The sequence below is a fragment of the Dendrobates tinctorius genome, unplaced genomic scaffold (genome assembly GCF_039654945.1).
Source record: "Dendrobates tinctorius isolate UK_male_01 unplaced genomic scaffold, ASM3965494v1 ptg000070l, whole genome shotgun sequence".
In the NCBI taxonomy this organism is placed as follows: Eukaryota; Metazoa; Chordata; class Amphibia; order Anura; family Dendrobatidae; genus Dendrobates; species Dendrobates tinctorius.
In genome coordinates, this window is record NW_027361738.1 from 13,319,575 (window position 1) to 13,332,704 (window position 13,130).

At 41.1% G+C, this 13,130-nt stretch overlaps 1 protein-coding gene across 6 annotated transcripts in view; it reads right to left on the reverse strand.

The window, feature by feature from the left end:
• PALS2 (protein associated with LIN7 2, MAGUK p55 family member) overlaps positions 1-13,130 on the reverse strand; it is a 131,522-nt gene that overhangs the window by 16,602 nt on the left and 101,790 nt on the right. For all 6 annotated transcript variants that reach the window (XM_073581400.1, XM_073581401.1, XM_073581399.1 and 3 more), the window contains one exon: positions 12,187-12,255. In XM_073581400.1, the coding sequence (XP_073437501.1) occupies positions 12,187-12,255 (69 nt within the window). The remainder of the gene's footprint in view (positions 1-12,186; positions 12,256-13,130) is intronic.

A 13,130-nucleotide genomic window follows, 5' to 3' on the forward strand; every position in this document is an offset into this window, starting at 1 on the left:
GTCATTTACTTTATCCTATAAAAAAGGTGAAGGGTTGTTGAACCCCAAATTATCTAAATTAACATTCAGGTCCACTGCTACCTGACTAATTACCCAAATAATACTATACTATTCATTCTGTCAGAAGGATCTCACACTAATATCAAACTAATTTGAATCAGACACTTCTAAATGTGGCCGCTAACCACATTATTGCTTATTGCAGCCTCATTACCCCTGAAGACGACAATAATGGTGACACATGTTGGGGGAGCAGTCTTTTTTTTGTTTTACTAAGCAATAATGTGATGGGCTAATACACATCAAGCAACAATAGGTGGTCGGCAACCATATTTAATAAATTACTTTAAATATATATCATTGTCTGTTTAATTGTGCACATTTTTCATATCATATTAAAAGTAATTATTAAAAGTTATATTTTGGAAACTTTAGTTAGGATTTATATTTATTGGCAATTTCTAAATAACTGGCAACAAGTGAAACACTAATTATGCTTAACAAATTACAGCTGCACTCAAACGCTTTAGCATATAAGCATTGAACATGTGAATTTGGACCTGCATTACTGCTGTAGGAAACAGGTTAAAAAATGAAGCTACTTAGAGCACAAATTAGCCAATTTGTGTCAGCCCAGCAGCCAGTGACAAGGTGTACCCCTTTGCTGGGATCCTAAATCTAACATGATACCTCTCCCATCAGCCTAATATCTAAACAGAGCTTGATCCCACCTGCCCATATAATTATTGTAGGCTTTTAGCCCGGGAGAGGCATCATGTTAGGTTTAGGGTCCCAACAAAGGGAAACACCTTGTCGCTGGCAGTTGGGCTGACATGAATTGGCCAATTTGTGGGCCAAGTAGCTTCATTTTTTAACGTGTTTTCTACAGCAGTAATGCAGATCCCATTTCATATATTCAATGATTACATACTATTGCGTTTCAGAGAGCAGCTTTAATTTGTTAGTTATATAGCGTGGCTCTCTTAGCTTGCACCTGTTCGCGCTTGTGTTTTTCCGTTTGGATGGGTCTTTCAGTTTTTTGATATATATAATTATGCTTATTATCTTTTTGAACCCATTTATAGAGTTTGGATGTAAACCTAATTTATGTATTTTGCCCAGATGACAGCACACTGTTTACAAGAATCCGGAATAAACATTTTAGGGAACAGCAAACATTAGGAATTAACCTGCTGGACAAAATTCTTGTTCTGCCAAAAGCTCATGTTTACGATAAAAGCAGCAACATGGATCAACTGATCCAAATTTGTTCAGAGGAACTTTCCCCTTTCTAACAAAAAATTATACTAACTGAGTCACCAGGATAGTTATCAGCATGGTCGCCTGCCAGCAGCCCATATCTGCTTGTGAGGTTTTGTTTTCCAACCACACTAAAATGTTGCAATGAAGCCAGAAGCACACAAAATGCCTTCTCTGTGTGGACAAATCGCTGAATGCAGGCAAATGCGGCCAAACTGTGGGATTGGCAAGAATAGCCCATATGAGGACGTGCATAGAAAGGGATATCCGAACACTTCACTTGAGTCTATGCCATTACACTTACATGCACATCACACCTCTAATAGGACTAAGATAAAAATCTTGATAAAAGCCATCAAAATAAATGTAGGAGATAAAAAAAGGTTACGAAAAAAAGGTTACATATTATAACAGTAGGGAAGTACTTTTCACTGCATTTCCTCAATGTGTAGTCATAACGGCATAGGTTTAATTACAAGCAGGAGTGATTAGTCCAATTTAGGGAGACGAGTCTTGGAGATGCAGTCCCCTACTCCCTAACCCTTTCCCAACATTTGACAAAGTGAGGCACTTGTGACTCAGCAGTGATCTCGCCAGCGAGATCGCTATGTGTGACTGGGCCCTTCGCTTGCGCACAAATCTCTTCCTTTCTGTTACGAAACACTTCTCTTTGCTGCCCAGCTCTCCCCTCTTGCCTTGTCTCTGGAGGATTGGGTTTTTCATGCTAGGCAGCACATTACACTGCAGGCAGTGAGCAGAACAGTTTCCATGTAGCTGTGTGGTGTGTAAAGAGAAGATACAGCACTGACTTATACCTCTTAATAGAGGGAAATGCAGGCATTGGACAATAGAAACAATGTCTGTGGGTGAGGAGGAACCATGGAACTGTAGGCCTTTACAATCAAGCCTGCCTCCAGCTTGTCCGTCTCATGACCTGTGTACTTGTTCCATCTGCTGGTAGCTTACTCCATTGAAGTTCTCTCAAGCTCTTGACATTTTGCAGGTCTCTCCGCAGAATTTCTTTTGGAATAAGATCAGGACTCGTTGCTGGTCCATTTACTATAATTCATTTTATCCCCTTATCCATTCTTGTCTATGTTTTCGATATCTGCTCTGGGTGTTTATTCTGCTGTAGATCCCATTCAGTTTGGTTTAAACCTAGTTTTCCTATTCTTGGGAGCACAATTCGCACTAAAATGCTCCGATGATCCTCAGATTTGATAGCTCACCCAACACGTCCAAAGCCTCCAGTCCCAGAGGCAGCAAAGTAGCCACACAACATTGATCTGCATATACAGTAGTTCACCTATCCATCTTAGGGACTAATATTTGTTAAAATGGACAAACCTTTAAAGATTTATGTTAGGAAACGAGCTCAAGCTTAACGAGTGTTTTGTACTTTACAAGTGTCACTAAACCATTCCGATCGCTTTCTTCCAGCAATGTTTATCAGCCATACTTTATAGGAGCGGGTGGCTGATCTCAAATGCCATATTAGCACTACAGCAATGAGTAATTTATAAGACAGCAATGAGCAACCAATGAACGTGTGTCACTGAGCAGACATGGCTGTTCCCATAGACTAAAGGTACTGTCACACAGATATCGCTAGCAATATCGCTATAACTTGTGACGTTATAGCGATATTGCTAGCGATATCGCTGTGTGTGATACTTACCTATGACGCGCTCCCCCGCTGATTGCGCAACAACGTCCAGGACTGTTTCTCGTCGTCAGCTTCCTGCTGTGACGACAAGCGACGCGTGGAGCCAGGCGGGAGGACGCAGGATCGCCTGGAGTGACAGGTAAGTAGCGATCCCCGTCCCCAGCGATGTCGCTGGTGAGATCTGCCTGTGTGGCAGCTCACTAGCGACCACTTAGCGATGTACCAGCGATCCTGACCGCGTCATATCGCTGGTACATTGCCAAGTGTGACACTACCTTAGGAGCACCAAAAACTCATAGGAGTAATCTAGATCTTCACTCCTTCAAGACCTTCAGATTTTCAGGTGTTTTTATCCCCTTCTTCCCAGATGCATAACTTTTTTATTTTTCTGTCAATATGGCTGTGTGTGGGCTTGTTTTTTTGCGGGACGAGTTGTACTTTTGAACGACACCATTGACTTTACCATATAGTTTATTGGAAAACGGGAAAAAAAAATTCCAAGGGCATTGAAACTGCAAAAAAGGTGAATTCAACGTTTCTTTCCAGAGTTTTTTTTATTTTATTTTTTTTTTTACCTTGTTCACTAAATTCTGAAACAACTGACCTGCTTTAATGATTCTCCAGGCCATTATAAGTTCGCAGATACCAAACATGTATAGGATCTTTTTTATTTAATTCTGAAAAAAAAAAAAAAGGCGAAGTTTGTTAAAAAAAAAAAAAAAAAAGGCGATTCCATTTTTCGGGCTCTGGAGTGGTGTGACAGCTTATTTTTTGTGTGCCGAGCTGATATTTTATCGATACCATTTTGGGGTAGATACAATAACAGGTGATCAAAACATCGTATTTTTTTGCAATGTTGCGGTGACCAAAAAACCCAGTAGTTCTGGAGTTTGGATTTTTTTCCTCTTTACGCCGATTGGATTCATTCTTTTTATATGTGTGGTCCTACATGTCCTTCTCCTATACAGCCCTGTTTTGCTCAGTTGGTGGTGAAAGGCATGGGTTATGAGTATGGGAAAGGCCTTCAGCTCAGCCTGAAGCTCTCTGGATGTAGGATGTGATTTTGTTGCCACACTCCAAACTAAATTTCATATGACTCTCTCATTAATTTTCCTTTTTCCACCACTCTAGAAAGTTCTTGACTGACGCATGAGCAGCAAACTTCTTGATGAAGTGTTGAATTGTTGCAGCAGGATGCCAATGTCTTTGCGTGTGCTTGGTGATAATAGCATTTCTTGTTTTATCCGCCAACTCTCATCTATGCCACTGTAAACAAGGAACAGGGAATACAACTGGCCTTTTTTAGCCATTAAAGCCACCATTCAAGATGGAGAAAGGAGAGCTCTTTCCAATTAAGTCACAAGTTAGTTTGGTTTTGTCCTTCGCGTTAAAGTGATCAGCAAGTGCCAGGAATCCATTCTGGCATAGTTTTCAATGTTCGTTTTTTATTTTGAGTCTTGTGATTTTCTATATAAACATAAGGGTATGTGCACACTCTGCGGTTTCCCGCTGCGGACCCGCAGCAGTTTTAGCTGCGGTGTACAGTAAAAAAAAAAAAAAAAAAAAAAAAAACGCTGTGTAGACGTTGCGGAAAAATCCACGCGGATTTCCTGCGGTTTTGAAACCGCAGAAAGAATTGACATGTCAATTCTTTCTGCGGAATCCACAGCAGGTTCCTATCTCCACCATTGTGGAGATGGTGAATCCGCAGGACTAAACCGCAGATAATCCGCAGCTCTTTTGACCTGCGGTTTTTGCAAAATCCGTGCGGATTCCGCAGCGTCTGCACACACCCTAATATTCTCCCTCTCGGACAGAATTATTTGACAACATGGGAAGTTTTTGAGCATTGTATGTATATAGCATTTCTGGTGAGCGCACGCCACACAGAAGATACACCAAACTCATTAAGTGGCATGCACTTCTAGTATTCAGTGCATTGTACTCCAGTTAGTCCTTCATTAAGGCTAGGGTATGAAACGCCAAGCTAAAATGAATCGGCCCCTTTAGCTATGTTCCCATATTGAGCTTTTGGTGTGTATTTTTGGTGCATCAAAAACACAGCATCTTACAGTTCCAACAAAGTGGATGGGATTTATGGAAATCTCATGCCCACTGCTTTTAATTGACTCCGTGTAAACTGACCTGTGGCACATGATACAAATCCGCAGCATATCAATTCCTCCTGAGAGTATGCCGCGTTTTCTGGGCTGATTTTTTCCATAATCCTGCATTAGATGCAACTCATGTGCTTTTAGTGCATTACTGCAGTCGAAACGCATAAAAAACGCATGTAATCGGCACCCAAGTATATCAATAAAGTTGTCAAAGCCAAATACCAGGAAGTATGCAAAAACAAAGCAGTTATATTTAAAGCATGACATACCAAAAAGATACAAAAAAGTGATAAAAACGCACTTTAAAAAAATGCAAAGAAACACTGCAATTAACTTAATTTAAACAGGTGCAGCAATTCTGCAGCGTCAAACACTCATTGTGGGAACGTTGCCTTCAGGTCTGATGTGGAGTATGGTGCTGCAGCTCCTAGTTTTATTCCCTTAAAATTAACACATCACTTCAGGCTGGGCTCACATTCGCGTTTTTTTGCGCAGCACATCGTGCGCCTCTATGTTTAACATGGGGGGGGGGGGGAGGCGCGCATGGTCTTGTGTTTGCATGTGTTCATATGCGTTTTCGTGCACATGCGTTTTTTCAAAGGTGTGTGCCTAGGCGTGCCAGACGCAGCCTGTTGCATTTTTGGGTCCGCCAAAAGGCATAAAAAAAAAAAAACTTGCGCACAGAATGCGACAAAATAATGCATTACAGTCTATGGGAACGCAGGCGTGCACATGGACATGCGTTCGTCTGCGTTTTCGTGCGTATGCGTTTTTGGCGTAAAAATGTGTAGACACTGGTTTTAACCCCTAGAGAAAGAATGTGCATAAAAAAAAAACGCAAACGCATGCAAAAACGCATGATGCGCTGCGCAAAAAAAACGCTAATGTGAAAGTAGCCTTATAAACACATCTGTTCGCCTATGGCAGGGGCGGTGAAACCTTTTTCTGCCAAGGGCCTTTTGGATATTTATACCATCTTTCGGTGGCTGTATAAATCGTGCGCCACCTCCACCCACAAAGTACGTCCTGGCACTGGTGTCAGGACGTAATATTTCATTGTGCACGCCTCAACAGTTGGTAGTGAACGTTGCGTGCATGCGCTCACAGAACAAGAAGAAATTAAAGAGTTGGCAGCCATCAAAATACAGCTGCTAGCCTAATCACTGTGATCCCTGGGAATCTGCCCAGGCGCGGGAGAGAAGGTCATCGTGGGCCATAAACGGCCTGAGACTCCCCACCCCTGGCTATAATTTAAGGGAACCCTGGAAGAGCAGTTCTCTACTACTGGTAAAGAATTACATTAGGAGAACCTTCGCTTACATATAACTGCCTACCAGCGTAATTTGTAAAATGCAAAAATAAATACAGACATTCAAATATTTCCCTGTATAGGAGATATCATGGAAAACTAGTCTGTGTGTGAGACACCACAGTTCCTTCCGCTCCCACATCACTCCCTCGGAGCTTGTAGGAAAACAAAGTGCAGCCCTTCCCTCTCTGTCACAAATAAGATTGTGGACAATTTTCGCAACACACTAAAATAATAAGCATAGAAATGTCATGCTAAAATCTTAGCGGGTTTACGTCTATATTTCAGTCTTATGACCACTAGCATCAAATAACCCCTTCATGCCTGGATGATTTTTTTTGGGCCCCCCCCCCCTCCTATTGTTCACAGAGCAATATCTTATTTTTTGACAATACAGCCATATAAAAGCGCTGTTTTATTTCCTCCGGTTTGATAACAAAAATAAAACAAACAAGTGCAGTAAAATGGAAAAAAAACAAGAAAAAACAAATTATTCTATCATAGTCAGGTCATCTTTAACAAAGACATAACATGATGTCAGTACAATTATGGTGCTAATCTACACAAAATAGGTTTTTTTGTTTGTTTTTCTTTTTAAAGTGGTGAAAAATTTTTGGGGTCATTTGTAAGAAAAAAGAAAATGGTGACCAAAACCAAATTTTGAAGACCTATGACCTTATTTTCCAGTTGATGGATCCGTGTTGGTGCTTGCTTTTGGGGCAGCAAAAAGTAGCTTCAGGCTGTGTGCCCACGTTGCGTTTTTGTAAGCGTTTCCACAGCGTTTGTACCGGCTCAGACGCTGCAGAAATGCTTACAAGATGCTTCTAATTCATTTGCATGCGTTTTTGGCTTTTTGTGCCAATGCATGCGTTTTTAACCGCTCAGGAATCGCTTAGCGGCTAAAAACGCAGCATGCACATTGTTTTCCGCATAGCTGAGCGTTTTTAGCCATCCCCAATGTTCCCAGAAATCGCGCGTCAAAAAACGCGCAAGAAACGCGCGTCTTTTTCCGTGCGTTTTCTGGGAAAGGGGATCCTTTTCCTGAGCGTTTAAAAACGATAGCGTGGGCACATAGCCTTAATAAAAAAAAAAAAGAAAACTATTTTGCAATATACAGTGGGACCGGAAAGTATTCAGACCCCTTTAAATTTTTCACTCTGTTTCATTGCAGACATTTGGTAAATTCAAAAAAGTTCATTTTCTTCTCATTTAATGCACCCCATCTTGACAGGAAAAAATCAAATGTAGAAATTTTTGCAAATTTATTAAAAAATAAAAACTGAAATATCACATGATCATAAGTATTCAGACCCTTTGCTCAGTATTGAGAAGCACCCTTTTTAGCTAGTACAGCCGTGTGTGTTCTTGGGAATGATGCAACAAGTTTTTCACACCTGGATTTGGGGATCCTCTGCCATTCTTGCGTGCAGATCCTCTCCAGTTCCGTCAGGTTGGATGGTGAACGTTGGTGGACAGCCATTTTCAGGTCTCTCCAGAGATGCTCAATTGGGTTTATGTCATTTTGGTCACACAGTTGTTCTGAAGCCACTCCTTGTTAATTTAGCTGTGTGCTTAGGGTCATTGTCTTGTAGGAAGCATAAGTTGAGGATCCAAGAAAAGCACTTCTGAGCATCCGCGCTGCTTTAGTGATAAGAATTCTTCAGAAATCCATATAAATCTTTCATGTTCTTTATTATATGTACTACAGAAACTACGTGTTTCGAGGTGACAAACCGCACCTCTTCTTCAGGTTACTGTACTGTGGAACTTTCTCCCATCTCCCTACAGCATCTGCGGAGCTCAGCTACAGTGATCTTGGGGTTCTTCTTTACCTCTCTCACCAAGGCTCTTCTCCCACAATTGCCCAGTTTGGCTGGATGGCCAGGTCTAGGAAGACTTCTGGTGGTCCCAAACTTCTTCCATTTAAGGATTATGGAGGCCACTGTGCTCTTAGGAACCTTGAGTACTGCAGAAATTCTTTAGTAACCTTGGCCAGATCTGTGTCTTGCCACAATTCTGTCTGAGCTTCCTGGCCAGTTCCTCTGACCTCATGATTCTCAGTTGGTCTGACATGCACTGTGAGCTGTGAGGTCTTATATAGACAGGTGTGTGCCTTTACAAATCAAGTCCTATCAGTTTAAACACAGCCGGACTCCAATTAAGGAGTAGAACCATCTCAGGGAGGATCACATGAAAATGGACAGCATGTGACTTAAATATGAGTGTCTGGGCTAAGAGTCTCAATACTTATGACCATGTGATATTTCAGTTTTTCTTTTTTAATAAATTTGGAACAATGTCTACATTTGTTTTTTTTTCCAGTCAAGATGGGGTGCAGAGTGTACATTAATGAGAAAACAAATTAACTTTTTTGAATTTACCAAACGGACGAAATGAAACAAAGTGAAAAATTTAAAGGGGTCTGAACACTTTCCATACCGAGTGTACAATATCATGATCACTTTTTAAAGAAGTCTTCTCATTAACTTTTTACTCATTAAAAGTGTGTATATATACACATGTAGTGTGAGTGTATTAATGTACTCCCCTACCACTGCTCTCTCCGGGATCTAGCGCCGTTCTTATAGGCTTCTCAGTGACGTCACCGCAATTGTGACAAGTTAGCTCCCTCTATGCCTGAGCCAGAAGGCTCTTCTCTTCTACAATGTGAATCTATGGGGTCCCACCTGAAGCTCCATAGATTTACATTGTAAAGGCTACTTCTGGGTAAGGCAGAGCGAAGCATGACAAGGAGAGTCTGCAGAGTGGTGAGGTCACTGAGAAGTGGAGAAGAATGGCGCTGGACACGGGAGAGAGCAGCGGTAGGTGAGTAAATTGATACTTACACTACATATACATACCTATATATTATATATGTGTGTGTATTATAGGTATATACAGTTGTGTGAAAAAGTGTTAGCCCTCTTCTAGATTTCCTATTTGTTTGCATATTTGTCACACTGAAATGTTTCTGATCAAACAAATTTAAAGGGAACCTGTCACCAGAAAGAACGCTGTTAACCTGAAGATATGCGGTTAGTCTACAGGTTAAAAGCGTTATTATGCTGAGCAGCGGCTGCACAAAGTGGGGAGAAATTGATTTTTATTCTCCCCGCCATCATTCAGTATTCAGTCAAAGTTGGGGCGGTGCAGGTTCAGTCACCTCTCTGAGCATATTGTAATTCAGCCACATTGGAGGGTTTCCGAGCATGAACCACCTTTTAAGGTCATGCCACAGCGTCTCAATCGGATTAAGGTCAAGACTTTGACTACACCACTTCAAAGTCTTAATTTTGTTTTTCTTTAGCCATTCAGAGGTGGACTTGCACTGGTGTGTTTTGGATCATTGTCCTGCTGCATAACCCAAGAGCACTTCAGCTTGAGGTCTCGAACAGAAGGTTGGACATTCTCCTTCAGGATTTTTTGGTAGACTGCAGAATTTATGGTTCCTTTTACCATAACAATGTCTTCCAGGTCCTGAAGCAGCAAAACAGACCCAGACCATCACATTATCACCACCATGTTTTACTGTTGGTATGAAGTTCCTTTTCTGAAATGTAATGGGACATATACCAAACAAAAAGTTCAGCTTTTGTCTCATCAGTCCGCAGAGTACTATCCCAAAAGTCTTGGGGGATCATTAAGATGTTTATTGGCAAAACTGAGAAGAGCCTTTATATTTCTATTGCTCAGCAGTAGTTTTTGTCTTGGAACACTGCCCTGCAGGCCATTTTTCCCAGTCTTTACTTATGGTGGAATCATGAACACTGACCTTATATGAGGCAAGTGAAGGAAATTCCATGGTTTCTTGTGCGGTGGACTCCGGGAAAATGGCCACCGGGGGGCCATCTTAGGAGAGGAGATTTCAGTGACCATTTTCCTGGAGTCCACCGCACAGAAAACCATGGAATTGTGGTGGCACTAGCCTTTCACAAAATGTCGGCAGAGCCCACCGCAGCACCACCGGGCACCCGCAGCAGCGCGCCGCACATCGGAACACCCCCTCATACCGGCCTGCAGCATTACCCCACTCCCTTGCCTCCTCCAGCAGAAACCCTGGGACCCCACTTCACCGCAGCCACCTCCTCCAGGTAAACAATAAAACGCATTATAAGCTCCACCATTTTATTAAAAAAAAAAAAAAAAAATGTTTTCCTATTTTTATTCTCAAAATTGGGGGTGCATCTTATAATCCGAAAAATACGGTATATTGTTTTTATAGTAATTTAATATAAATGTATTCTATATAAAGTGTGACTTTCTAGTAGGATTTATGAAGGACTTGTCTGCTCTTTTATTTCTATTTCATGAATTGGTAATCTGTTACAGGAAGATGTAGGCAATGCATCCATAAACTGGCAATCAACATGTGATGTACTATCATGTCACACGTTGGATGTGCCGGGAACTGCAATATCGCTAATACAAGTGAATGATGGGCACTGTAGTTTCCTGCACAGCTGGGCGGCTGCAAATGCTACTGAACAGGAAAAAACAAAAGATAGATGGGACGCAGTCATTTGTGGTAAAAATTAGTGAGGATCCCAGAGGTCAGACCCCCCACTGCTCTTAGAATGACGGCATATGCTAGTGATACAAAATTCTTTTATGAAGTGAGAAAATCTCATGAGACCTATGCAGTGCAGGCAATGCTCTTATATAGTCCACCAGTTTCTAAACTGGGCAATTAAATACTGAAGCATACTGAATTTTTTTTTATTTTTTATACACAGGATTAAATGGATTTTCCCTCCTATAACATCTGTTGCATACATAGAAAATATGACTTGACTGCCCAAAAGAGGAGAGCTTGTTGTGCATTGCGATAAAAGGGGGTGAAGCTGAATGTGCGGTTCTTGCTATACATTTCTACGGGAGGTTAAGACAATTGATGGACCAACGACTCCATTCCCAACAGGACAGGATGGACCGATCCTAAGACTACGTTCACACGTTGCTTTTTTGCAGGATTTAATGCAAATTTTAAGCTGTGTTTTACAGTACCAGCAAAGACTGATATTTTACAAATATCATGCCCACACATTCGTTTTATTTTCCTGACTGATTGGAAAACTGCTGCGTTTTTGAAGATTGCAGCATGTCACATCTATCAGAGTAATTGCAGCGTTTTTTCGCCCATAGGTGACCATGGATATGTAAAAAAATACAAAAACCTGCAGGTATCAGTAATTGGTGCAGGAAAAGGAAGCTAAATCATGTTTTTTTGGGCCACTAAACTTTATAAACATGTACAAGGGACAGCAAAAGGCAGCAATAAAAACATCAAAACCTCAGCAAAACTCGCTTTTTGTAAGCAGCTTAAACTTTGTATAAAAAGATGCAGCAAAGGAGTAATATGTGAACACAGTCTTATTCCAAAAAAAATACACAAGAGTCCCTGGGTTTGCGGCATATCAAGTCAATATGCCATAAATTTCCAGATGGGGCGGCTTTTTTCATTCCAATTATTAGTCTGGTCATTATTAATATTTCAGTCTACAATGCTGCAGTGATAGTAGTCTGGGACAAGAGGGGTTACTTTTTGTCTGGGGATTTTTAACCTCAAGGTCTTATTTTAAAGGAGATCATGAGGAGTCCATGAAAATGCATATAAAGTATAAAATAGAAAACTTTCGCCAAGCACAATAATTAAAGAAACTGCAATCAGCACCCTGTAAAGTGCACACGGCTCTGGTGTATCACAGTATAATACCATGAGCAAAGCATTACATACAGGAGAAAACACATTACAGAAGGACAAGCGCTCCCTATGAATGTGTATGCTCTCCAACCACAGGATACCTAATATGTGAATAACCCTCTGAAAACATTACCTGCATTTTTCGTAGTCAAGTACATCATTTTTTTCTTTTTCTTGCTGGTTATTGTACCACAAAATGGCCCTGAAGCGAAAGGAAAAAAAGAACCAATTAGTGAAAGAGCCTATAGTTTAGAAAACCCATGTTACATGACATTATGAACTCTTGATTCCTGTTCAGGATCCATCTGACTGTCAGGGTGGAGAGAGGTAATAAAGTGTCTGAGGGGCTTGTCTGCGCCTGCATTACCCACTATACATTTGTCTGGTCACTGCGTGATGTGCGATTGCCCCCCACGGTGCTGCTGCAGGATAACTGAACACTCCTGTTTCTGCAGACTGTAGCGGATCATAGCGGGTACAGCAGGGGGACAACTAAGCAGCCTATGAGCTAGGTCTGACAAGGATTGTCTAATAAGGGGAAAAGCCATTGAGATTTGGCCTCCAGCACATTGAGGTCCAGGTCCATATCGACACTGTGAACCGCAAATTAAGATAGGATTGTAAACCCTGCCAGCGCATAAACAAATATGTCAAAGGAAAATGGCGAAAGCTTATAAAAAGGCTGTATTTGACCAGAAGTATTAATGTAGTCTACCACAAAAAAGGTCCTTTCCCCATTATATATTTCTCATTCATTGCCACACTATAAAATATACTTTCCATGTCATACAGGCTAAAGTTTAAAAATAGCAAAACAAAAGTAATAGCTATTGGTGGCCAATGCATACAGGCAAGTGTATTGTGTAATATACAGTGGTCGACAATATGTTCTGCGGCTCTGTAAAGAGATTGTGGCTGCCTTGGGGACAATCTTAATTTTTCTTTTTTCCGACATCCGCTATATTTCATAACCTGAGAAATAATCCCTTTATGATCCCAGCCTATCCTCCAGAAATTTACTGTAGTGAAGTCACGCAAATATGGAACATAAATATGGTCCTTGGTCATGCCTGAATC